Below are 25321 nucleotides of genomic sequence, written 5' to 3'. Positions count from 1 at the left end.
TAACCAAGCAAAGCAACAGAGGAAAAAATCTAAAAATTTAATTAGCTTAAGAGGATAGAGTAAGACTAGATTCACACAGCTCATAGGTACCGTAGGTTCATTATTTTACCTAGCTAAGCAGACTATACCATATGTGATGTGGATCTCAAATGTTTTGTCACACTTCATGAATGGCTCAACTGTTGACCACTCCAATGCTGGCAGGCGCGTTTTGATTTATCAACATGCTGAAACTCTCAGAGTCTTTTCCCATCAGCCAACAACATCATTCCAGCCTTTGAACGTAGAAGAGAAGTAAAAAAATCTTAGAGCTTAGAAATTTAAAACATAATAACAAACTCAGAAAGAAAAATTTACCAGATCTATAACAAAAACTGCAGCTAATTTTTTTAAAAAAATGATTTTAAACAAATTTCAGCTGTATTTTTTGTCAAAAAAAGAATATTTAATTAGCAATTTTGAATGATAAAAAGAATTTTTTGATTGATCTCAAGACAATTAAGTTTTTGCATGTTATTAACAAATGACACTACCCCATACGTCCCAAAATTGCATGATCTTGGATATTCCAAGATTTTAAGAAATCCAGACTGAAATTTTTATGTTTTTTTTTCGGACTTTAAATACGATCAGTTTTTGTGAAAGTTTTCACTCTTCTCTTCTCTTTCGAGTCTTCTAAAATTGACTCATCTTATTCTCCATAATTTTTTTGAGCTTAAACATCTTCAAATTTTAACTTGTCAGAACTCGTCCTGCCTCAATCGTCCTCCTTAATCCTTCTAAAATTTTGCTTATTTTGAACTTACAGGTTGTTGAGTTTCTGAATAGGATAATTAATAGAAGAATAGAGGTTAATGTGAAAAAATAATGTTTTCAGATACCAGTCCATATGAGTTTCTAAAACTTCCTCTGAAATTACAGAATTTATTGAGCGTAAGCAGAAGCAGAACCTTATTAGACTACTAAGTGACTTTTAAGTTGCTAAGTCATTCGTGCTATATTACACCATAGCGTCAATTTTTATCGAGTCTTCCGTTTTTACTTTTCAAATGATCCATTCTCGCTTTTCATTGTGTTTATTAAAGCCTCTTCTCTCTCGCAAGTTTATAAACTGAGTTCTCCCATTGTTTTTAATCCTAAATTAGTTTACATTCGATCGCCTACATTTCAGTATCTCATTGTTCAAACATAAAGAAAATTTAAATGCATAGCCTTTCAAAAGAGATCTATTACAATGCTTTCGCCTAATCTTTTATCTTCTCCGGCTTTTGAAGATAATGCAAGAGTTATTTCTCTGTCTCAGATCTTTGTTAAAATCAGTAAGTGTCGGATGTTTTCAATGGTTTTTATTTTTAGCATTAAAACTCCTGCAAAACTTCTGGCATTATGAAAATTAGATGCCTCATTTTTTTTTTCATTCAATGACATATTCTAAATTTTCAGAGAGTCTGCTTCATCTTATGAAAAGTGTCATATGAAAATGTTCTGTCATATTTAAAAATCATAAATTCGAAATCCTTTTTTTTAATGCTTCTCAACTTGCAATTTGCCTGAATTAAATTTCTGTAATTGATATCATTTTGCAAGATTCTTTTAATATTTGATTGGGCTCAATTTTAGCTAGTATAAACACTAAATTTTAAAAGTAATTTTTAACGGATCTATTCTGCCTCCAATATTTTTATTCCAACGAACTCTCTTGTACTTACAATTTACAAAATAAGGCCAATGAAAAGTTGAAAAGGCGTTTGTTGTTCATACTTTGTTTTTCTTTTCATAATACTTTGCACTCAACTTTACCTTAATGAATGACTTAACATTTTGAAGCACAGGGCGGAGCTTTAAGTAGCAACCGGATAAAGATCCCCAGGTCGGAACAACTTCTGGGAGCAAAACCATGAAAGAAAGAGACCCTGAGAAAGGAGGGCACTTGAATTTCATGGCAGATCTAATTACCCTGAAATGTAGGAAGATAATAGTAGATTAAAAAGTCTGCGAAATGTAGTGTTGGATGATCATAAAGCTGCTTAGAGGATGTTTTTTAGACGATTCTATAATATTGACCAGATTTGAAGCTCTGCAGTTCGAATCAGTCCCGTCGTTAGCGTCAATTTTAATGCGTACCAGACTAATTTAAACATTGCACTATATTTCGAATCATCACCACTTTTTTCACTTCTTGACAAAGACTTATTGCACAAATCACCCCCTCATTGGAATAAAAAAAACTTGAAAAATGATTTCATTGGAATTAGACAAATCGCAGGCGAATACGTTACATTCTCGCTATCAGCTTAATTGCAATATTTTTTAGACTCTATTTTTAGGTTTTCGGAGTAAAAACAAATAATTTTTATGATCTGAATAGAAATTGAAAATATTTATACGTCACTGTCAGTACTTTTCACGGCAAATATTTCAAATACTATGAAAGAAGCCAAGATTCGCATGTAAACATAGCCCAGCTCCACAAAAAGCACATAGATAAAAGCATGAAAATTTCTCTAATGTTGATCAAAAAATATGTTGCAGCCAAAAAATATGTTGCAGGAACTCTGAACAAACCTTATTCAAGTTTACCAAAGTGGTTAAAATTTTGCTGTGAAACTGTGAAAAAAGATGACATCATTTATTCAATTTATGGATGGATCCAAGCTTGCATATGATGTTTTAAACCAGAAAATGCCGTCAAAATCATTTTACCTTCAATCATCATAACATGCAAATTAACAACTGGGGACTTTACACGGCAAGTTTTTTCCACACTCTTTTTAATGGCCTTGTGTATCATATTATCGATGTAAAAATCGGTGAATCTTCGGTTAAAGATGCGCTTAGAAATGCTAAAGAAATTAACAATGAAATTCACCTCATTTGATATGGTTTATGGTTAAAATTAATTAAATTTAGGTTATTTAGGTTATTTGCTCATTTGACGAGCATTCCGTCGGTCTATTCGATCAAAAAACATGCATTTAGAATAATTAGAATTACTTGAAAATGATTGTACATATGTGTATGTGTGTGCGTATGAGTATTTGTGTGAATGTGCAAGTATTTGTGTGTATGTATGTATGTACGTGTATGTTTAAATATTTGTGTGAATTTATGTATGTGTATTAGTGTATCTGTATGTGTATCTGTAAGTAGTTGTCTGTCTGTATGTATGTATGTGTACGTGTGTGTACGTGTGTGTGCGTTTTTGTGTGCCTGTTTATGTGTGTATGTGTATTTGTGTGTAAGTATGTCTAAGTATGTGTGCATGTGTGAGTGTATCTGTGTTTTTGTGTGTACTTTTGTGTGTGTTTGAATCTGTATTTGTGTGTATGTGTGTGTGCGTGTTTGTGTATGTATGTGTATATTGATAATAATAATAATAATAATAATAATAATAATAATAAAAATAATAATAATAATAATAATAATAATAATAATAAAAATAATAATAATAATACTAATAATAATAATAATAATAATAATAATAATAATAATAATAATAATAATAATAATAATAATAATAACAATAATAATAATAATAATCATAATAATAATAATAATAATAATAATAATAATAATAATAATAATAATAATAATAATAATAATAATAACAATAATAATAATAATAATCATAATAATAATAATAATAATAATAATAGTAATAATAATAATAATAATAATAATAATAATAATAATAATAATAATAATAATAACAATAATAATAATAATAATAATAATAATAATAATAATAATAATAATAATAATAATAATAATAATAATAATAATAATAATAATAATAATAATAATAATAATAATAATAATAATAATAATAATAATAATAATAATAATAATAATAATTGTTATGCGTTTCCGATAAGTCTTATGTTGAATGTAAAAGACGTAGGCGTTGACAACTTTAATTCATACACATTTAGACAGAACTGCAGTTAGACAGTTCGCTGCCAACGCATCTAACAGCTAGGCAAGGTCAAGTACCTGCCAGCGAGGAGATAGTCATTTGTGCTACGAATCACACAACAAAAGAATAAATAGAGTACAACGTGTAACGTATGACTATACTGCAACAAGGGACTATTAATTTACTGCATTGGAGATGAAAGTTAATAAATGAAGTTGTAGTCAAAAGTGTTTTCGACATGATGAATGATGTGAGTTTACACTAGTATCACATTTCGCCGCTTGTGAGAAAATTATATGTCAGTTACAAAATTTTGATTCAGTTTATCTGGGTCGCCACGTTAGAATTCGTCAGGGTTGAGCTCCCTTCCTTCGTCGCTCGCTTGTAATGCAGGTTGTTTTTCAGGGGAGTTCGCTGTAGGGGAGTTGACAGTGGTTTGTCCGTGTACTTCTCCCGTGTGTTGTATCGCATACTCAGCTTGGGCTGTGGAAGTTGGTGCTTGTGCTTGTGGGGCCTGGGGTGCTTGGAAGTTTGATATTCCAGAGAACTTTTTCGTTGGCGGGTTGTATTCGTTCTCTGATAGCGAATCCTCGTTGTCGTTGGGGTCTGTGCCATAAAGTGTGGTTCGTGTTCTTACTCTTTGGCTGCGGCGGGACGGCAGGTTTGACGTATCGACTTCGAACTCCTCTGAGGGGTCAGAAGCGCTATCGTCCTTCTGATAGTTGGTGTGGGCGGGGTCCTCGTGGGAGCTTTGTGACGATTCCTGAGATCGTTCCTTACTCAGTTTGCCCTTTTTAGGAGATTGAGTGCATCGGCGCTTAGGTGGGACCTTGGTCCTCGAAACTTTTTCCAGGTTGGATCTCGCGTGGGGTTGCCGGGGCTGCGTGTCTCGTTTTCTGATAGATCTGATTCCCATGATTTTGTTCATTTGAGCCTTTCCGTGGCTCTGCATGAGTTCTTCAAACTTTTTGTGGCGATTTCTTACCGTCTTTCTCGCGGCGAAGTTTATAAGCGGAATGTTTCTTTGTTCGGGGGTACCGAACATTGCGACGTCGGATTTGTTAAGGACAGTGTCCTTTTGTCCAGGCATCTTGAGGGTGAGGGTAGCGTCCGTCGTTTTCACTAATACCGTGCCCTCTGGTACAGCTTCGTACAACCCTTGTTTGTTCTTTTTACTTCGGGTGGTCGCTAGGTTCTTTCTTGGTAGTAGTAGTTTCGGACTTGTTTTCGCTAATGGCTCTTCGAATTTGGAAGATTCCATTTTGATGATGCGTGGTACGTCCCCGATATCTTCTCTTGCTTCTTTCAGCTTTTTGGCTTTTGCCGCCTTGACTTCGCTGTCGCTGTCTAGATCTGACTGTTCCCACCTCTCGTCGCTGATTAGGTCCTCTTGTCCGATAATGTTGTCATCTAAATATGCGTTAATTGTGTTAGACCAGTCAAGATTTCTCTTATATGCGTTTGTAGTTGCGTTACTTAGGGCGGTATTAGGTTTTCTCCCGTGGTGTGCCTCAAATGGGGACACTTTTGTTGATTTTTTCCTACAAATGCGTTGTTCATACGTTATTTGGCTTAGTGCGTGTTTTATGTTAAATGGCTTTTGGTTAGGGTCTAATTTGATACATCCTAAACGCCGTTTGACCGTTTGTACGAGACGTTCAACTAAACCAATGGCACGATGATCGCCGGCTGGTGCGAAGATTATATTAATGTTATGCTTGTCGCAAACTTGTTGTACTTTGTTGCCTTTTAGGCAACGCGCTTGGTCTATTCTTAGGTTTCGTGGTACACCGTGTTGTACTATGCACTTGTTTAAGAATTTTTCAATATTAGGGTCGTTGGCATTATTGTACAGTTTGAGTGTTGGGAATTTTGAGAAACGGTCTATGCAGGCTAGGAAATATATTTCACGACCATGCCCGTCTATGATTGGACCACCGAAATCGATTTGTATTTCTTCATTAGGTTCTGAACATCGTGGGAGGGGGGCCCACTTTGTTTTTGGTATTAAGCTTTTTAGATTCTTACCAAATTCAGTACATGGTCTGCACGTCTTTGATTTGTTTATGAGGTCCCGGTTGATGTACGGCCACCATAAACGTTGGCCAAGCTCTGTCATTCCCCATGCGCCGGGATGGGTTGCGTGCAGTATGTCCATGACTGGTTCTTTCATTACGTGTGGGATCGCGAGTTTATTGTCCACTCATATGCAGCCATTGTGGGTGCTGAGGTTCCTCCATTGCCCATGTATCTGTTTGCAGAGCTTTTTGCATCTCTGTTCGTCGTTGGTGAGTATACAATCTCTAACTTCTCGTAGGAGAGAGTCTCGGTTAGTCATTGCTGCAATTAACTTCATGTTATATACGCCCTGTATCATATCGTTCACTTCTTTGTCCTTTGGATGTTGTTGCGTTTCTGCTGATGGTGATTTGGTTGGGCTAAGGAAGTTGCTCATTGAAAACTTTGGTCTTGATGGCGAGGCGTGTGAATTTTGAGTTTCCGTAGATTTTCCCATTTTACTAGATGCGGATAAGTGTAAAGTTTGTGAATGCTGTTGAGCAGGGGATAACGAAATCGGCAAATGCGCTTTGTTAATTGTGTAGTTCGAAACTATCTTGTTTTTTACGACGTCATATTCCGTGTTTGGAATGTGTTCAGTTGCATTTTTGCATTTGCCGCGTAAGTTGTAATTGTTGTTGTAATTGTTCTTTGTCCTTGACGTCTCACATAGTTGCTCGTTTTGAAGCATGTGATCGTTATTGTGCCACCATTTTTGGTCTTTTGTATTAATTGTGGTGGAATCGTGCGGCGATTTTATCCTGCATTTTTCTTGATTGGAATCGTGCGACGATTCCACGGACTTTTTGAATTTGTTGTATTCGTGGCGCGATTCCACCCTTGTTGTTGGTTGTTGTTGTTGTCGTGGGACGGGTTAGGGGTGTTTTGTTGGGGGGTGTGTTGTGCGTGTTGTGTGTTTATATCCTGTTTTCTAGGTCTGCCTCTGCGCCTTTTGATTTTTGTTGTATGTTCAGCTTTTTCTATTGCTTCTTTCTTAGGTCGTCCTCGTTTGCGGATTATATTCAATGTGTTTTTAATAACGTTGATTTGTGCGATTATAAAGTCAGCGTCGTATGTGCTAGGTGGGTTTGCTATTTGATCTGGGTTTCGTGACATGTAATCTGCCATCCCCATTTTTGATCCGGGTATGTGTTCAATTGTAAATGTAAATGGGATTAGCCTGTCACACCACCGTGTTAGCCGGCTTTGGTGTATTTTTGATGATCGTTCTTTCAAGATGAAGAAAAGTGCTCGATGGTCCGTTTGGACGATAAAATTATGTCCTAATAAATAGTGTTTGAAATGTTCTAGTGCCCACACTACTCCCAGTAATTCGAGTCCATTGATGCTATTTTTTTCTTCTGCTTTGTTTAGGAACCTGGACGCGTAGGCGATTGTGACCCAACCGTCGCACGTTTCTTGTTCTAGTACCGCACCTAACCCTCCTCTCGAGGCATCTGTTTTTACTCTAGTCTTACGGTTTATATTGAAGTGTGTGTTTTCGGTGAGGTGACGTATTGTTTCTTTTATTTAATTAAAGGCTGCTTCGTGTTGTTCCTGCCATACAAATTTTGTTTCTTTTTGTAAGAGTTTGCGGAAGTCTTTGCATGTTTCAGCTAGGTTTGGGATGAATTTCGTTAGATGGTGGATGCTACCTAAGAATGATTTAAGTTGCTTCTGTGTTTTTGGTTGTTGAAGGTTAAGGATTGCTTGTGTCTTTGAGACTATTGGCTTAATGCCGTTTTTGTTGATTTCGTATCCGAGCCATGATATTTTTTGTTTTGCAAAATGACATTTTTCGATGTTTATTGCTCGCTTTTCTTCGTCTAGTTTATCTAGGCATTTGAATAGTTTTTCTTTATGGTTTTGTATTCCCCCTTTTGTGACTATTATTATGTCGTCAAGAAAGCTGAATGTATTTGTGAGGTTGGCTAAAGTTATGTCTATAGCTTTTTGAAATTCGGCTGGCATGTCTGTTAGACCATAAAATCCGGTATTGAATCGGTATGTTCCTGTGGCTTGTCCACCTATGATGTTGAAGTTGCAGTGTTTCGCTGTCTCTTGGTCCAGTGGGAGTTGGCTATACGCGTAGCGTAGGTCGATTGTTGAGAACAGTACTTCTCCATCGTCGGGCGCTTGAGTGATTGTTTGTGCGATGCTATCCATTAGGCAGTCGATGTTATGCATTTGGTACTTATTCTTGTGGATTGCCTTATTAATCGTTTTTGCGTCCATAGCCAGTTTAATTGATTTGTCACGTTTGACTGTTATGACAATGGGTGAGATGAAGAATTCTCCGCTACACTTGTCTAGTTTTGTGATGTGACCGTTCGTTTGAAGTTTCTTTAGTTCTTCTACTTCTTTTTCGAGGTGGAGTGGGATTCTGCGTCCTTTTTGGTGGATGGGGGTGTAATACGACTTAAATTTAGATTTTACCTTATGATTGACCGATCGAACTATTCTGCTGATAGGTTTTTGTATTTTATAGCAATCTCCTGTTTTAGTGGGCACGTGGATGGGGCACTGATGTTGTAGATGGTCTTACCTTCCAGGTTTGTGGGGTCCTGTTGGTGTAGGGTGATTCCTAATGCTTGAAAGAGGTCTCTGCCGATGATGGCCCGGTGACTGTTTGGGACGACGATGAGGTCTGCTCGCCCTGCATTCCATCCATCGCTTTGGATATCACTGTACAAGGTCCCTTTATTAAGGATTGGAACATTTGTGTAGCTACGTAGCTGTACTGGGTTAATGGTGTGGCTCCACCATGTATTGCTGTCCCGTTCTTCTATCTCTTTCGCCATTCGCTCTGTTACTAGGCTTGCTGAGCTGCCGGAGTCCACCATCACCCAATATCTGCTGTTTCCGTAATGTATTTCTAATTTTGTTGGAGTCGTCTTGTCTTTGTCGGGGGACAGCATATTGACGGAATAATCGTCCTCTGAATTGGTGTATTGTGAGTGTACTTCATTGTCAATCGATATGTTGTTGACGTCCTCAGTGACTGCTTCTACGTTGTTGTTGTCTATTTCGTTTACTCGTTGGGTGTTAGTTTGGCGGTTCAGATTGGATTTGCAAACCCTTGCAAAATGGTTCGTTTTGTTGCATCGTCTACATGTTTGGCCCATTGCTTGGCATTTGGACCTACGGTCGAATGTCCACGGTTGACCGCAGTTTCGACAGTTGTGACTTGTTTGTCTTGTCATTGTGGATGTGTTTGTTCGTGGGGGTCTTCCTGTTTCTCTGAATCGTGAGCTCGGTATGGCCATCACGTTTTCCTGTTTGTCCATTGGTGTGAGTGCGTTCTTTGATTGGATTGTGAGTTGATTTCTTGCTCCCGGTTCTATTCCAATCGCTACTTCGAGTGCTCTTTCTAGGGATAGCGTGACTTTTAATAGTTCCTTCTGAATTTCCAGGTCGATCATATTTGCTGTGAATATGTCGCGCAAAAATTCGTCTTCTAAGTGGCCTAGTTGGCAGTGTTCCGCTAGTGAGCGGAGTGCTGAGTGGAACTGTTCCATTGTTTCCCCTCGTTGTTGGCGACGTGTTAATAATAGGTACCTGTCGAACGTCACGTTCCTAGGTCTGATGAAGGTTATTTCTAATTCTTCCCAAATTTCTTGTGTGGTTTTCGTTTCGACATTTGTGTGTGGGAACTTTCTGCCATGCATTTTCCTGCCTTCTACTCCTAGGCTAAGATATATTAATGACTTGACTTTCCTGTCTGCCATGTCCCACGGTTTCTCTCCACACAATACTCCTACACGGTCGATGACGTTACACTCGTTTTTCCAATTTGTAATGGCTTGGTGGTAACGTGTGAGTCTCTCTCGTTCCATTGTTTGGGTGGGGTTGTTTACAGGTGGCTCTTCCGCCGGTTCTGGGGGGTAGGTGACTGGTGTCGGTTTCTCTCTGAGGAGGTCTTCTACTTGGATGTTTGTCTTAGCGACGATTGCCATCTTGAGTTGGCTTCTCCACTTTTCCCATGGTATTGTCGGGTTACTACTGGGTCTTTCCCAAAATGGTTTTAGACCAAGTATGGTTTTACCTTTTAACTCTGACTGCGCCATGTTATGCGTTTCCGATAAGTCTTATGTTGAACGTAAAAGAAGTAGGCGCTGACAACTTTAATTCATACACATTTAGGCAGAACTGCAGTTAGACAGTTCGCTGCCAACGCATCTAACAGCTAGGCAAGGTCAAGTACCTGCCAGCGAGGAGATAGTCATTCGTGCTACGAATGACACAACAAAAGAATAAATAGAGTACAACGTGTAACGTATAACTATACTGCAACAAGGGACTATTAATTTACTGCATTGGAGATGAAAGTTAAAAAATGAAGTTGTAGTCAAAAGTGTTTTCGACATTATGAATGATGTGAGTTTACTCTAGTATCACAATAATAATAATAATAATAATAATAATAATAATAATAATAATAATAATAATAATAATAATATTAATAATAATAATAATAATAATAATAATAATAATAATAATAATAATAATAATAATAATAATAATAATAATAACAATAATAATAATAATAATAATAATAATAATAATAATAATAATAATAATAATAATAATAATAATAATAATAATAATAATAATAATAATAATAATAATAATAATAATAATAATAATAATAATAATACTAATAATAATAACAATAATCTCAGAATAATGAGAATGAATAATAATAATAAGAATAATAATAATAATAATAATAATAAAAATAATAAAAAAATAAAAAAACTGAATTTAACCAAACTTGTTTCACCCTGCTTAGTAAGTCCCTAACGGGGCTTGAATTTGTTTTCACTCAAACACTCTCCATCCATATGGGTAAGATTTGTACTTAAATTTGTTCTTAGCTAAGTTAAATATATATTTTCCCTCATTATTTTGGGAGGACTTGGGAGGAAAATGGAATCTAATTGGGAAATTTTCGCGCCAGTTTCATCGAATTTTTGTAATTTGTAACTCGGTAGAACAAATTACATCGGAAGCGTTGGCAATAATACACTCATTTGAGTATAAATTTTTTCTCGTTAGATCGTGTTTTGAGATGTTCATTTCTCGTTAACCAAAATCGCATTACCCTAACCGAAAATCTACATGTCAAATATTTGCTTAAAACCACGAGTTCCATGAACACAATTTGATTTGCGATTGGAAGTAAATTTACTTATCAAAAACAACCATGTATTCTTTATCCGTAAATTGATTGCTTGATTGTATAAATTTAAAACTTTTTCTCTGAAGAATTTCCATTTGCCTGACGATAGTTTTAACGGCATACCAAATATTTGATCGATAAAACAAGAAAAATAAATGTAACTTTTGACAAGATTGAATTTAAATAACATTTCTGTATCACTTGCAATTGATCTCTTTAGATACGCATGCTTTTCATTTCCTTTTACTAAAACAATATTTAAGTTATACTCCCACGATGAATCTTATGAAAAAAATATGCCGCGATCTTGAAGTGTCTCTCCAGTGAGATGGTTCCATTTGTGGTAAGAAGCAATTTTTGCGTGTTTTGATTTTTCATAAGGAAAATTGTATAGTTTCAAGCTAATCGAAATTGGAGTTTAACCAATTCTCATAGCTCCAAAAATTCGCATTTTAAATATTTTTCCCAGCTGCATTTTATTGTCCACAGTGCTGATGGTTTTTGTGTCATCGGAGTATAAAAAGCTCTCATTGACATTTTTTTCGGGTAGGTCATTTATATGATCGGAAAAAAGAAACCCTGTAAAAATTGACCCTTGATGGCCACCGCTGGTGATTGGTCAAAAGTCCGATTTTCCCCTGCTGATAAAACTCTTGGCTGTCGATCAGTCAAATATGACGCAAAGAATCTTCAAGAAAGCACTATCAAATCCCATTCGGCATAAATCTAAAAGCATGATATTAAAATTGATAGTATCAAAGGCTTTTGCTATGTCGAGATAGACTGTCATCGGCGTTTTGTTTGCCTCAAGTAACTCATACAACCTGTTGCAGTAGCGAATCATTTGAGTGATGGTTGAAGAATGTTTTCTAAAACCATGGTGCTCTACGCCAAGCTTTTGACGTAGAAAGATGAAGAACTGTTTATACACTATACGCTCAAATTTGTGAGTGTATGTTTGCGTTTGTGTATGTATGTGTGTGTGCATGTGTGTGTGTGTAAGTGCCTGTATAATTGTGTGTGTGTGTTTACGTGCGTGCGTGCGTGTGTGCGTGCATGTTTGTTTGTTTGCTTGTTTGCTAGTTCGTGTCTGCCCTCCCAATTTTACTACCCTAACAGTTCCCTACCCCTTCCCCATTAGCATATATTGAAGATTAGGAGCGCAAAAAAGAATTTGGAAAATGGAAATAGAGATCATGATATCTTCCTTTACGCACGACTCTCTTGCAAGATCGCTTCTTGAGGTCAACTTGGAAACTTTTTTTCAGCTGGCACGTACAAGGCAATACAATACCTACCAACTAACACAACTTTTACCAAATTTGGAACAAAATATGATTGCGGTTTGCAAAAATGGAATTATGAAAGCTAGCGGCAAAAAATTTCCACCTGAGAACAATCTTTCGTAATCATTCAGTAATATTGTCACGTCATATTACGGAAATATTTTACATATCCTTGTCATTTTACACAAAATAAAAATATTCACTCGAAAACAGTAATTTTCATGAAACCCAAATTGACTAGAATTTTCTAATCCATCGAAAAGGCTAAGAGCATTCATATGATTTTTGAAGTTAAGTCGAATTGAATTAACAAGTTGAGTGGATTACTATGTCGATTTGAAGTTCATTTATATCCCCACTAAATCTGACGAGTTTTGCGAACAGTTCCTGTTTGGCAATAAAGGGTAATCTTTTTAAAAACAAAGTTGCCCTGAATGAGAGACATTTTTCAAGGACAGTTTGATTTACGAACCGTTATGGCGTCTTTGCAACAGTTAAAACCTTAGATTTAATGGTCTAGGATTATAAAAGGCTCAGTTGAATCGTATAAGTGTATAGATTTGGATCGTCCGTTTTTTAAAGCTTATTTTTTAGCGCAGTTGTGTTCTCCAGCTTGGTTTATTCGCGCAGAAACCATTTATGTTGAAATTTTGGTCACGTGCGGCAGGTCCGAACAATTGGCGTGCTTCAAAGCTAATAAAACTAAAACTACGCCAAGGTGCATAACAAAGGCTGACAGCACCCCTTTCCATGAGTCCTCCGATCTCCGATGCCCCCCCCCCCTCCACCTCACCAACCCAAACCCGAGCCCAGATAGAATACAGAAACAAACAAAAAATAACTGGTTTTTATAAAAAATGAAATCTAAACTTTCGCCGCGTAAGGCACTACCTAGCTAGGTAAAACCAAGTTTGGTTAAATTTATTGTTATTAAACAATCGCTTCATTATTATTTAATTGATCGAAGATCTCGTTAATGAGAGCTGTCAAAATATTTACAATAACTGATTGAATTCTGTTTCTGGTACAAATTGTGATAAAAGAAGTTGAACTTGTGATTGACCTTTCTTTGTCAAATAACAGAATGGACGTTCACATAAATGAGATAATAAACTTAAGAGGAAAAATGAAAAAAGAGAAAAAGTTCCATCCCCAGTGTTATCCCACTGGATTTTTTAAAAATTCTAATCGCTTACATTGATATCTCCTGTCAGAACTGTGGATCCATATTCTTCTTGTCTAATTTGCACAAAACCTCTTGTTCGTTTCTTAATTCAAGATATTGTAACCAATTTATGCTTCAAAAATTGGGGTTCAGTGTTCAATTTTTTATTTTTTGCACTCAACAAAATTAGACATCAAAATTTAAACTAGTGTGAAGAACAGTTATTCCGAAAACTATAAACTATTAATAATGATAATAATAGTAATAACAATAATAAAAAAGAATTCAAACCAAACCTGGTTTCCACCATCTTGGTTTTGCCCCACTTAGAGGAGTTTCAATTTTGATTAAGGTTTTATAATGGATCCCATCCAGAACGATAGATTGAATTTTTTTAAATCTTAATTGATCAGAGTGCCCATAATTTCGCTTTTGGGGGTTGTGATTATGCAAATTTCAGCTGAGTCTTTCCCTTAACTCAAGTCAGTTAGAAATATCTCAACGCATTTATCTGAAACGATAAACAAAAGAAATCATACCAGAACAGTAGGTGCGTCTTTTTCAGTTTTGTCTGTTTTTGTTTATATGGCCGTTGTTCTCCAAACGCGTCTTCCTCCAATTACAAAAAACTACGTCTTTCAATAACATTCAATTTGTGTCTGTTTACAACGTTACTGCACTTTTGTTGAACTCGTCAAACTTCACTAATAAATTTATCAAAGTTAATAATTAATTACTGTCTCATAAGATTTTGCGATAATTGAGCAATTTGCTTACAAAAGATTCTGAAAAATTCGTCAAAAAAAATTTGTTTCATTGGAAAACCACCGTATACTTTAATCTCAATAACTTTTTCTCGAAAATGAAACTTGATCTGCTATAACTAATTCGCAAATCAGTGGATTATCTTTAAAGAGTGCAAATTGAAGCAAATGGACTTTTTGGACCTGGCGTCTGCGCGCAATATTCTACAAGATTTCTTGCTTTTATCTTAGTTCGATCTTTTGTTTGGTTTATCTCAATCACTACGCGTCATCTCTCAGATAACGTTAATGTTTTCAGCAGGAGTTGAATGCGCTTTATAGAAAAAAACGTTTAAATATTTTTAGCATGAAATATCAGTTGACAGAAATAGAATTAGAAATAAAACTAAATAGAGAATCATGAAGAAATCAGGGAGGCAAACAGAAAAAAACTGCGTCATCTTTCAGACTTTATCCTAACTGCTGGGCTTTGAATAAAAAATAGACGATTAGCTAGTCTAAGGCTAATTTGTCTAAGTTTTGTAACAAATAGACACCTTTCTTTCAAACGTTGATCTTATCCCAAATTTTCTCCAAACTTACCATTTCTCAAGAAGAAACATCATTTTGTGAAAAAATTTTATTTATTCGTTTTCAATTGACCGACAAAACAAATGTTATCTAAATTATTAAATTTTTAAATTTTGGTGGCTCTGTTTTGATATTGTACCATTGCTGACAGGTTCAATTTAGGAATCTGTAAATTTTTTGGTTTCCATTTTTCTCGGACTAAAAAACGATTTTCTCCTTCACGTTCAACACCAGATTTCAATCAGATTTCTTAATAGTTACCTTTTGCGGTTACATATCCAAAGCTGTTTGTTTTTGCCGTAGAGAAAATTTCCCTGCGATCAAATAGTAGATGAAGCATAAAAATAAGATTCTGTAACTAAATAATAACATCGTGACATTTTGTATTAGGTGATCTAAAAAACTGTACTGAAATCAAGAATAATTATATCACAAGTGCTCTCTTCAGCCTACTATTTTGTCATATTTTACCAAAAAAGCTCGAAAACGTATTTTGAATTTTTCAAGCTATTTGAATTTTTTCTGCTTCACGTGTTGCTTTACTAATAATGCCCACAAGTGCAGTATTTTTTTATCAAGTGGATGAATTTTGGCAAATAAGAAAAATGCCGAATTTTCAATGCGAAATATTTTATTATTCGATTTTTTTTAATTTTAAATTAAAATAACCTAAACCTTTGTTAATTGGCGAGTAACTGTGATTGAAAGTGTTTCAGGACTCAGAATGATTAACCATGCCAAACAAATAAATATTGTTTTCACAAAATTTTGCGTTGGCAACTGCAGTTTTGGTGCGGTTCTTCTTCTATCAGTTTCTGCCACTGTAGTTTTCCTACTATAACACATTTCTTTACAAAACCTTGATTCCATATATGTGGCAGTCAAAATTCAGTCATATTTAAATGACATTTTTATCCAAACAGTGAAATTTGCTTATCACAAAGCTGTTAAAATCTTTGAAGTTGGCGTTTTCTCTGATCAGAGCGGCCGCTTTTTTCAAAAAAAAATATGGTGGTTCGACAAACTTCTATTTATCGCTCATTTGTAACCAAAAAGATCAACAATCTTCATACGTATATTCAAATTTCCAGAAAAAAAACACTGAGTGTGGTGTTGCAGCTTAACTTTTTTAAAAACACCATAGGATTGGTTTCATAATCTCGTTTCATAAATAATCAACCAAATGCTTTTCAAATTCTTTTAGGTTTGTTTCAATAAGAAACAACAAAAAAGAATGAATTAATTGGTGACATGTTGCAAACCAACACGAACGCTAAAATATTCGTGTTGGTTGAGATAAATTGACGGTAGAGTTTTTCTCAATTTTTACAAACTAAAGTTGGCAATTAAGTGACGATTTTGCAAATATAGTAATGGTTGTTTAGTTGCGTTTGTTTATTTGTTTGTTTCAGAACGTGGTGCGACAGTCCCTTACTGCCATCTATTCCCAGGAACTGGTTAGTTTCATTTCATTTCATTATCATCAGAGACCTTCCTGCGATTAATAATCTCAATGGCGTTAGATTTGTTAGTTTTGCAAAATATGCTGCCTGTTTTTAGTGGTAAAAGTTGCAGAATGACATGTCCAAAAAACTTATATTGCTCTGATATAGTCAAGTAACAATAACAACAGAATAAAATAACGCGAAAAACGACAGTTAGCGGACAATTTCTACCGTAATCCGGTGAATTAAATGAACGGGGGTTTGGATGCTTTCAGCAACATCATGTTTCAAATGGTACATTTTACAGGACTTTAGTGGACAACATTGACAATACCTCATCGCATATTTTATCAATACCTAACTGTTGTCCGCGATCAAAATTTGATGCGCCAACGGTAGCAACAATGATAAAAAGTGATAACTCTTACGATGAAAAAGTTAACGTAACCATTTTCCACAAATTTGGGCATTTATATCTTCTATTTTCAATTAAATGTTTTCGAAAAACAATAGCTGACACTTTTAACAGGTAACTCTTATTACCAAAAAAAAACTTCAAAAAATTACCAAGTAACTCTTATTATCAAAAAATTTAAGTGTCTTTACATCTGTATTTTTTAAACCAAACCTAAGAATTGCGCATGAAATAATCAGAAAAAATCAGCTTCAATGGCAGACTTGAGTCTAGTAATCAATTGTCTTCCGGTTCTCTTTGTCCTATATCTTCGGTTTTCTTTATATGAAAATCTCTCATTTGAATCAACTCCAGACATTGTTGCACTCCGTAAAAGATATAGAACTTAAAAGCAAAAAAAACACTATTTGAATGAGTTTTACTTCCTCTGAAACGCAACTAAGTTACAAGTTGTTGCTTCAAATAATGTTTTGGGTTTTTTTCTATTAACCTAAAGGTAAATTAATTAGTTTTACTCTTGAGTTCCGAAAACAAGCAAAGTAATAAAAACCGAACTATTCAAATGAATGATTGGCCCAAATCTATCTCCGATAGTCTTGCTCACTTGTCATCAATTAATTGATATGACATATACAACAAACTCTATGTCATATGATCCAGCGATATGATAAAATATAGATTGTATAGACTCTAATTCAGCTGCAATGCAGTAAAAACAATCAACAGTAAAATGAGATGCTTTCACTTTATATTTTTTTCGGACATATAAAACATTTCTTTTTCTTTCTTTTTAAGGATATAGTTGTTGCTGGTCGTCTGGGCCCAAAAATTTTTTTTTAGGTTTGTGGTCTTATGAAAAAGAAAGTAAACTGAATCACATAATCCCAGTACTTGTTTGCGACTCATAACCGACTATTTCACTTGAAGGGTGACCACACAGCGTTTTTGGATATTTTTAACCATCTGCGTGTTGTCATTGGTTAAAAACTGTTTCAACAAAGGTAAAAAATATAGACAATCTCTTGCATTCCAAAAATATTTAAAAAACACAGAAAGAAGAACTTTTGACGTTTGCATTGATTTTATCATATATTTATCTCATATGACTCACATCATTTCATTGTTTTTTCTTCAATCATTGTTTCTAATTAGTAGACTTTATCTTCATCTCCCAGAAGATATTTTTATGTGCTCCAAATATTTTTTCTTCTGTAGGAAACTTTAGAACACCAACTCTCATTGTGTCGTTGCTTCCTTCTCTTCAGCGCCTTTGTCATCCAACATAAATTTTGAGGGAATAGTTTTCAAATTTTTGTTGCCACTCACAAATGAGTCACAATTTGAAGTCAATAATATTTTTCGACAAAATTAACGAATTTAATGAGCGACCCTAGTCAAATTGGGATGGTTATCTTGCAAGTTCTTGCAAGACTCTAACGAAATTAGGTTTCTTAATGAAGATCAATTTCGAGAACTGTCGAAAATTGTACAAAACACAAAATTCTATCAAATTATTTTAATTTCTGACCCATTGTTTTGAGACGTTTATCTGCTAAGAATATTGTAAGAATCATAGCAGATAACCGTTGCAATCTTGTATCTTAGCAGATAACCGTTATTTGTAAGATTCTTGCAAGATCTTAGCAGATAACAGTCGCAGTTCGTCTAGGGGAGAACGTTTCTTCCGCACACAGCGAAAACTAAATTGCAAAATTTGTTAACAATTGGCGCCGTTCTGACGTAGAAGTTAAATTATTAAAATGTATCTTGATATATACTTTTTGGAATACCTTTTCGCTGACAGACGAACATTTGTTAGGAACGTTTTTGCTTGTTGAGCAATTATTAGCGCAAAACAGGCCGGTGGTGTTGATGTTAACAGTTTTAAATTACAAGTACCCGCTCTCGCTTAAAAAATATTGAACATAATTGTCGTTCTTTCTCCATTTTATAACAAAAAACCAACCGAATAGGAAAACCACATATTATCGAAAGGTTTTGTCCTCACCTAATTTCTAGAATGCTAAGTTGCTGTAACAAAAAATTCTTCATAAATAATTGATGAGAGAATCATTAATTCAATTTATTGTTTGCAGGGAAATTTTCCACTTATGGTGTATAAATTATTTCCTTGAGCAGGTTAATTAAATATCGTTGACCGCAATTACATATCAGTTACTTAACTGCCTACTGATCCAAAACGGTTTTTCCATGGTTTCGTTTTTTAGTATACAAGATATTTTTTTGTAAAATCTACTAAAAAGGATTTGATATTGTTTTTGAAGGACGACAGGACGATCTATCGAAATGAGATAATTACAAGCAAGCCTTGAACTTCATTAAAAGACAGAATGAGAGATCAGTTAAACCTCCAGATTAAAACGACAAAAAATTGCCGTGGAATAAATAAGGTACACGGAAAACACCAGTCGCGTTTCGAAAGCTAGTCTCTGAGATTTTGCGACTACAGTCCCAATTGCAGGATCGATTAATGAGGGTTTATATGAATGCGAGGACGGTTGTACTTATGATTACATGAAATGCGTTAAAGGGTCTCCCAAAATTGCCCAACTTTTAATCAGTTCATTTTCTCATTTTGGTCACAATAAATTTGATTTTTTCTACTTGAAGTAAAAGTTTCTTTAAGACTGAGCATAACATGTCTGCACTTATATCCTCTGCTATGTATTCATATTGACCGCCAATAGTAATTCAGCTAAAATCAGTCAAACCATGGTAGACACTATTAGGTATATTCTAAATCCCAAAAATATAAAAAGCCCGCTTCAATTCTGACAAACTGATGATATGCATGAATTTCTCACGAAACTGAGAAATGAGCTTTCCGAGTATAACTCAACAAAGCAAGAGATATAGAGCTTTTACTTATTCATTTTTTAAATTGGGTTCAATCTTTTTACTGGATGAGTTATAGTGTTGATATTTTCCATTTGATAAAATGCAATATTTTACGCTTTATTTCCATTTTTTGCAAAAAATGAGTTTTGGCCTAAATCGATCTTTTAGAAATCTAAATCAATTATTTTCTCTTAGACACTTAGACAACAATACTATGTTGATAGCTTTAAGGCTGTGTTACAGAACTGGTATGATCAGTTTCTTACGTGGAAGCCATCCGATTATGGAGGAGTGACAAGGATCAGGGTTCCAAAGTCCAAACTATGGCTTCCAGATATCAATGTGTTCCAGAGGTTCGTATTTTGGTCTCATATGCGCTTAGTTTTTGAGTCTTTCCAATTAAAACTCCAGCCGAGGAGGACGTGAACAAGTTTTCAATTATTTGGATTGAAATGCTGTTCAAACAATGTACATTTAATTTGCTTTTACATTTAAATTGCTTTGTAATTGAATGAAATATTAACCTAGATCTATAAATAGACTTTTATTATTTTCAAAAAAAAATATCACCGATCCCTTGCAAATTATAGCTACCAAATATTAAGGTATATTTACATTAATCGTTGCCTTTTTTGGTGGTGGGGGGTGTTGGCACTATGTCCACCAGACGTAATTAGGTAGGGGGGCGGCTATGATAGCCAAGACCTACTTTTTAAAATTCAATCTGAAGATAATTTGATAGGAGAGTTGTGCTAAGTTGCTGATTGTATCATGATTTCTGATTTTTATTTTGTTATCATTTTGATCATCCGCTCTAATAGAAAACTCTTTCTAGAGCATTTCTGCCTAAATAGCTTCAGCTGCATAATTGACAAGAATAACGTTCGGTTAAACAACAGCAATCATTTTTACTCTATGTTGCAATAATTTGACACTGCTGCTTCCCAACAAAACTCAGTACACGCTACAAAAAAAATTAATGTTGCTTTGTTCTTTTAAACAAGTAAATACGATTTATAATTGAACAGATTAAACATACTTGAAACAAAAAGTATTTGTACTGTTTTTGTATCAATGCAAACGCATTTATACTTTATTCATCAGTAAATTTGAAATTAAACATCGAAAAAGAAAATGTTGTTTTCTGCCTGAAAACAAAAACAATGTTTACGTCCTCTCGTATCCATGTATAACAGTACTTTTCAGATACAAAAAAAACTCGGGCTGAAACAATTTATCTTTTTGTCAACGATAATATCATAAGGCACATTTTGTTTTAATCGACCAGCTTTTTTATGCTTCAACGGTTTTATATTTTTTGTTCCGACCCTCTTGAGGGGGGAGGAACTATATACTCAAATGGTTTTTTTTGTTCAGTCAATTCTGCCCGATCGATATATTCACCGTAGAGAGTTGAGACTGGTATCATTAGAAAGCTTGTCCAGCGTAGAATATGGAATTAAAAAGATTTTTTTGATTTTCGTGTTTTACAGGGAGTTATCGAGGTTTAAACTTTTGAGCAAAAAGGAGTGAATTTCGTAGATTTTATTCACATTTTCCGGAATTTTCGCCAAATTTCGACTACAATTTCGCCAATTTTGCTAAAATTTGTTAAAATTTTTTAATATATTGTTTACTGATTTCATTGTTAAAGACAAAAAAATTTTCGTTTATTTTTATTTATTTTTTTGTCAAAAATTCTGGCTAAATATTTCAAAATTCAGAGTTCTTCATCAAAAACAGCTTGATATAAGATTCTTTAGTCCACTTTGATTAAATTTGCAGGAAGTACACACCCAAACACCACTAACACATTCGTTGTAACTCAAAAGGGAGCCACTTCTACTTCAACGTCCGTTGGGAGTGCTCCGTAATTAAAACTTTGCCGTTTTTTGCTAACTTTACTCGTTGATTATCAAAAACGCGGCATTTATTTTCGATTTTCTAACTAACAAAATATCTATATCGATAACACTCGAAAAATTGAGTGTTCTTAATTGACAAACAGCATTAGCAGGGCTAGTGTTGGACTAATGTCGTGGACTGTTACAATCCAAAAATGATTCGGAATATTATCAGTCGGTCTTTTCATAAAAAAAAATTTCGATCTCTTTTATATTAATTAAATAAAAAAAGACTTCAAATCAAAGCTTACTTTTGATCGGTCCAAATGACTTCCTAATTAGCTCCAAATTAGTTTGTCTAGCTGATTACTTGAAAGCTTATGATCGTTTTGACTTTTAAAAAAATTTGATGTTTAAATAAATAACGGCTTATTGAACTTTGCCTCCAATTTTCTTATAATTTGGTCAACTTGTATAGAGGAGTACTTGTACAGTTTCAGCAATGGGAGAGTGCTTCCTCTTTCTACTGATTTCAAATCTAATCTTTATTGCGGTTTTAACTTTTAAGTTATGGTTTTCTTGCTTTGATTCCACTAGATTTACAATTCTCTTTTGTTTTTAGGTATTTGCCCATTTTCACATTTTCTAAATTTGTCACATTATCAAGCTATTGACAGTTCATATATAGCAATATTGGCGTTCAAACAAAGCACAATTGAGAATATTATAATCCTTAAAGGTATAGATCATGGTTTTAACGGCTTCGATACTACTTTCTCGAAAAACTTAATGGAAAGTTTTTTTATCATTTATTTGTCTTAGTTGTATGAACTTTGCTGTAGAGTAACACGGTTTCATTGGTATTCATGGAAGCTAAAATGATCAGATATTTTGACATTAGTAGATTGCTGATGGCTTTCATAACTTTGAAAAAAATCGTTTTCCAAAATAGAAAAAAAACGTTTTTACTTCACAATTTTTTTTTCTTTTTTTTCTGTTTGTTAAATAGTCTCGTTAAATACAGTCCAAATATGATATTATTGTTGTCAAGAGAAGTTGTCAAAAAGGATTGATGTCACAAAATCTAATGTTGTTTAAAAACTCGTTATGACTTTACTGACTTCGACACGGGTTTTCCACAAAAAAGAGTAAATGAATTTTTGATTTGCCGTTTTGACGTTCTTTTTGTAGACGTAAGACATATTCTGGATAATTGCAGGTCTCAAGGGTTTCCCTTGAAAGAATAGACGAACCTATTTAATTAATTCATTTTGTAATTAATGGCTTTCATCTCTTTGGAAATAATTTTTTTTCGAAAAAAAAACAGATATTATTAATTTTGCCTTTCTTTTTTCTGCTTGTTACCTATTTTCATTAATGATAGGTCGCATAATAGCTCTGTTGTCATCTATTAGTTCCAATTTCGTCATTTCTTCAGTGGCTTCCTGATGGTTTTGTTGCTATATACCAACTATTGCAAATTCGGTTAATTCACTTTCGATATTTTTCGGTATGATCATACATAACATCAGCAGACTATTCATAATTCCTCTCATCATCCTCTATATTTCAGTACTCATTTATTAGTGTGGTATTATGGCAGTATATTATTAGGGTGGGGGGGGGGGTTTGGCGGGAGTGACATGAATCATGAATATGTCGAGCATGCCGAGTAAACAGTGAGACAGTGAACGATTAAATCGAGAGTTTTTGAATGACTGTGGTGCTATAGTGTAAGCTAGGAATGACGCAAAATCGACCAGATATATCTTAGAGATATAAGGCTCTGCTCCCACCTTACGCTAAAATATCTTGTAACCAAATAGAACAACGTGTCAGCTTGTTTGACACAAACCAATTGACACAGTTTTGGTAATCTAGACTTTAGGGAATCTAAATTAATTCACATAAAACTATTGTCTAAATATGTCGAATTAACTGAATGCTTTCGTTAGATCTAAACATCTAACTCAAAGTAACCTTGAGAACCACCTCTATGAAAAATTGGGCAATAACCGAATTGGCCAACAGGAGGTTTAGCCGACCGCCTAAAATAAGAACTTAAGTTGTCAACCCGACCGCACACCAATTGTAATGACTTGAAAAACCGACTAGTGATATTTTGACCAATTTGAATTATCGACCAATCAGAACTACGAGTCGGCTAAAGTTATCATTGTTTTCATTGTCGGCTCAACACACTCTCGGTCAATATTCCCAGCACTGAAGAATTGTTATCCTTTCTAACAATACAACTATCACTATATTTCTCCCATTACTCTAAGGTAAACATTATACACCTGTCAATAAACTGTTCATGTGGTCAGTTAGACATATAAGTAGCAGTTTCGACAACTATTTCAACTGTTTTAGACCGGAAAGTATTCATGTTCGCATGATCACATAATCTAGACCTCGATTGACTACTTCAGTCTCAATGAATGGGATTTTCCCAGGCTCCATATGTCATAAAGTCCCAAAATCGAACACCCGTGAAGAAATTATTACGTAAATAAAAGCTAATAAATGATTGTTATAATTGTCATATTAAGTTTCATTATGTGAAAAAAATGTGGGAAAAGTTTTCATAACCAATATTCTTAGATCTATTTTATGCATAATTACGTCTTTTCGACTTTGTCGCTAACAAACATCTTAGCTATTAGGGAATTTTGAAGCTCGATAAAAGGTCAGTTTAGAAAATATTTTAATCAAATGATCATAGATGACTGTATTTTTGCAATAGGTACTGGGATAGAGCGCCTAGTTCAAACTTCGCAGTTTAGAGCACCCAGTGAAGAGAAACGTGATAGCCACGATAGGAAACATGGTAAAACACCGTAAATCTTGCCAAGATCTTGCCAAGTTACATGGCAGGCAAACATCAAGATATGGACGAACTTGTATGATCTTTGAATAAGTGTTAAGAAACAAGATATAGCATGAATTTGTCAGATTAAAACAAGAATTATAAAGATTTATCGAGAAGTGGCAAGAATAATCAAGAATGTTTCAAAAAATTGCTCCCGTTAGTTTACAAACCAACAGTTGAGCCGCTTTTTTTCCAGAAAATCAAAATGTTTAAGCGGATGCTAGCTCGGTTTGTTCATAATACACACATTGTACAGGAGAAACCACCACCAATAAAGCCCCCACTAAGATCCCATTGAAAAACCTTAAAAAAGAATTAAAAACACTAGTCATGTAATAGTACCCATTAAAATAAAATAGCACAGCTTATAATGATTATTGACAACTCAATTGCAGTTTTTAAGCTTCAACAAGCGAAACGACCACAACTAAAGGTAAATAAAAAGCTATTTTTATTACTTCTCTTAAAAAATCTCACCCACCCTAACAAATACAACCGTGCCTTCAAATAAAAAATGGTCCCTAAAATGGGTTTAGAAACAGCTACTGTAGCATAATATTGTCAAAAGCGAACACACTTTGTTCTCGACAACCAAACGTAGTTAAAAATGTCCAACAAGACCAGGGAACAGGTGGTGACCTCTTATTGGAGGTCTTAGTATTAGGCAGTTCAATATTGCATTTAGGCAGTTCAATGAAAATAGCCACTGATCCGCTTTACCTTCATTTTGTAAATTGAGTTCGCTGGACTTTGTTTTATTTTCATGGGACGAGATACATCAACAGCTTTTAGAAAAGGTATAAGGTGTTATCAAGAATTGCCAAGATTTTGTCAAAAGCTGCCAAAAAAATTTTTTTATGGTTCATCTTGATAAGATCTTACCAAGATCTTATCAATATTTATCATGGAGTGTTAGGACTACAAGATCTTGGCAGATGTTTCAAT

The 25321-nt window shown here is 34.5% G+C and overlaps 1 protein-coding gene across 2 annotated transcripts in view; it reads left to right on the top strand.

Annotated features, from left to right (window-relative positions):
* Positions 1 to 25321, top strand: part of LOC142344061 (neuronal acetylcholine receptor subunit beta-4-like) — a 94223-nt gene that overhangs the window by 14575 nt on the left and 54327 nt on the right. For both annotated transcript variants that reach the window (XM_075395538.1, XM_075395537.1), the window contains 2 exons: positions 16354 to 16398; positions 19904 to 20013. In XM_075395538.1, the coding sequence (XP_075251653.1) occupies positions 16354 to 16398; positions 19904 to 20013 (155 nt within the window). The remainder of the gene's footprint in view (positions 1 to 16353; positions 16399 to 19903; positions 20014 to 25321) is intronic.

Source organism: Convolutriloba macropyga, chromosome 8 (genome assembly GCF_964194025.1).
Source record: "Convolutriloba macropyga chromosome 8, txConMacr16.3, whole genome shotgun sequence".
Taxonomy (NCBI): domain Eukaryota; kingdom Metazoa; phylum Xenacoelomorpha; order Acoela; family Convolutidae; genus Convolutriloba; species Convolutriloba macropyga.
This window is presented reverse-complemented; position numbering and strand designations above follow the sequence as displayed.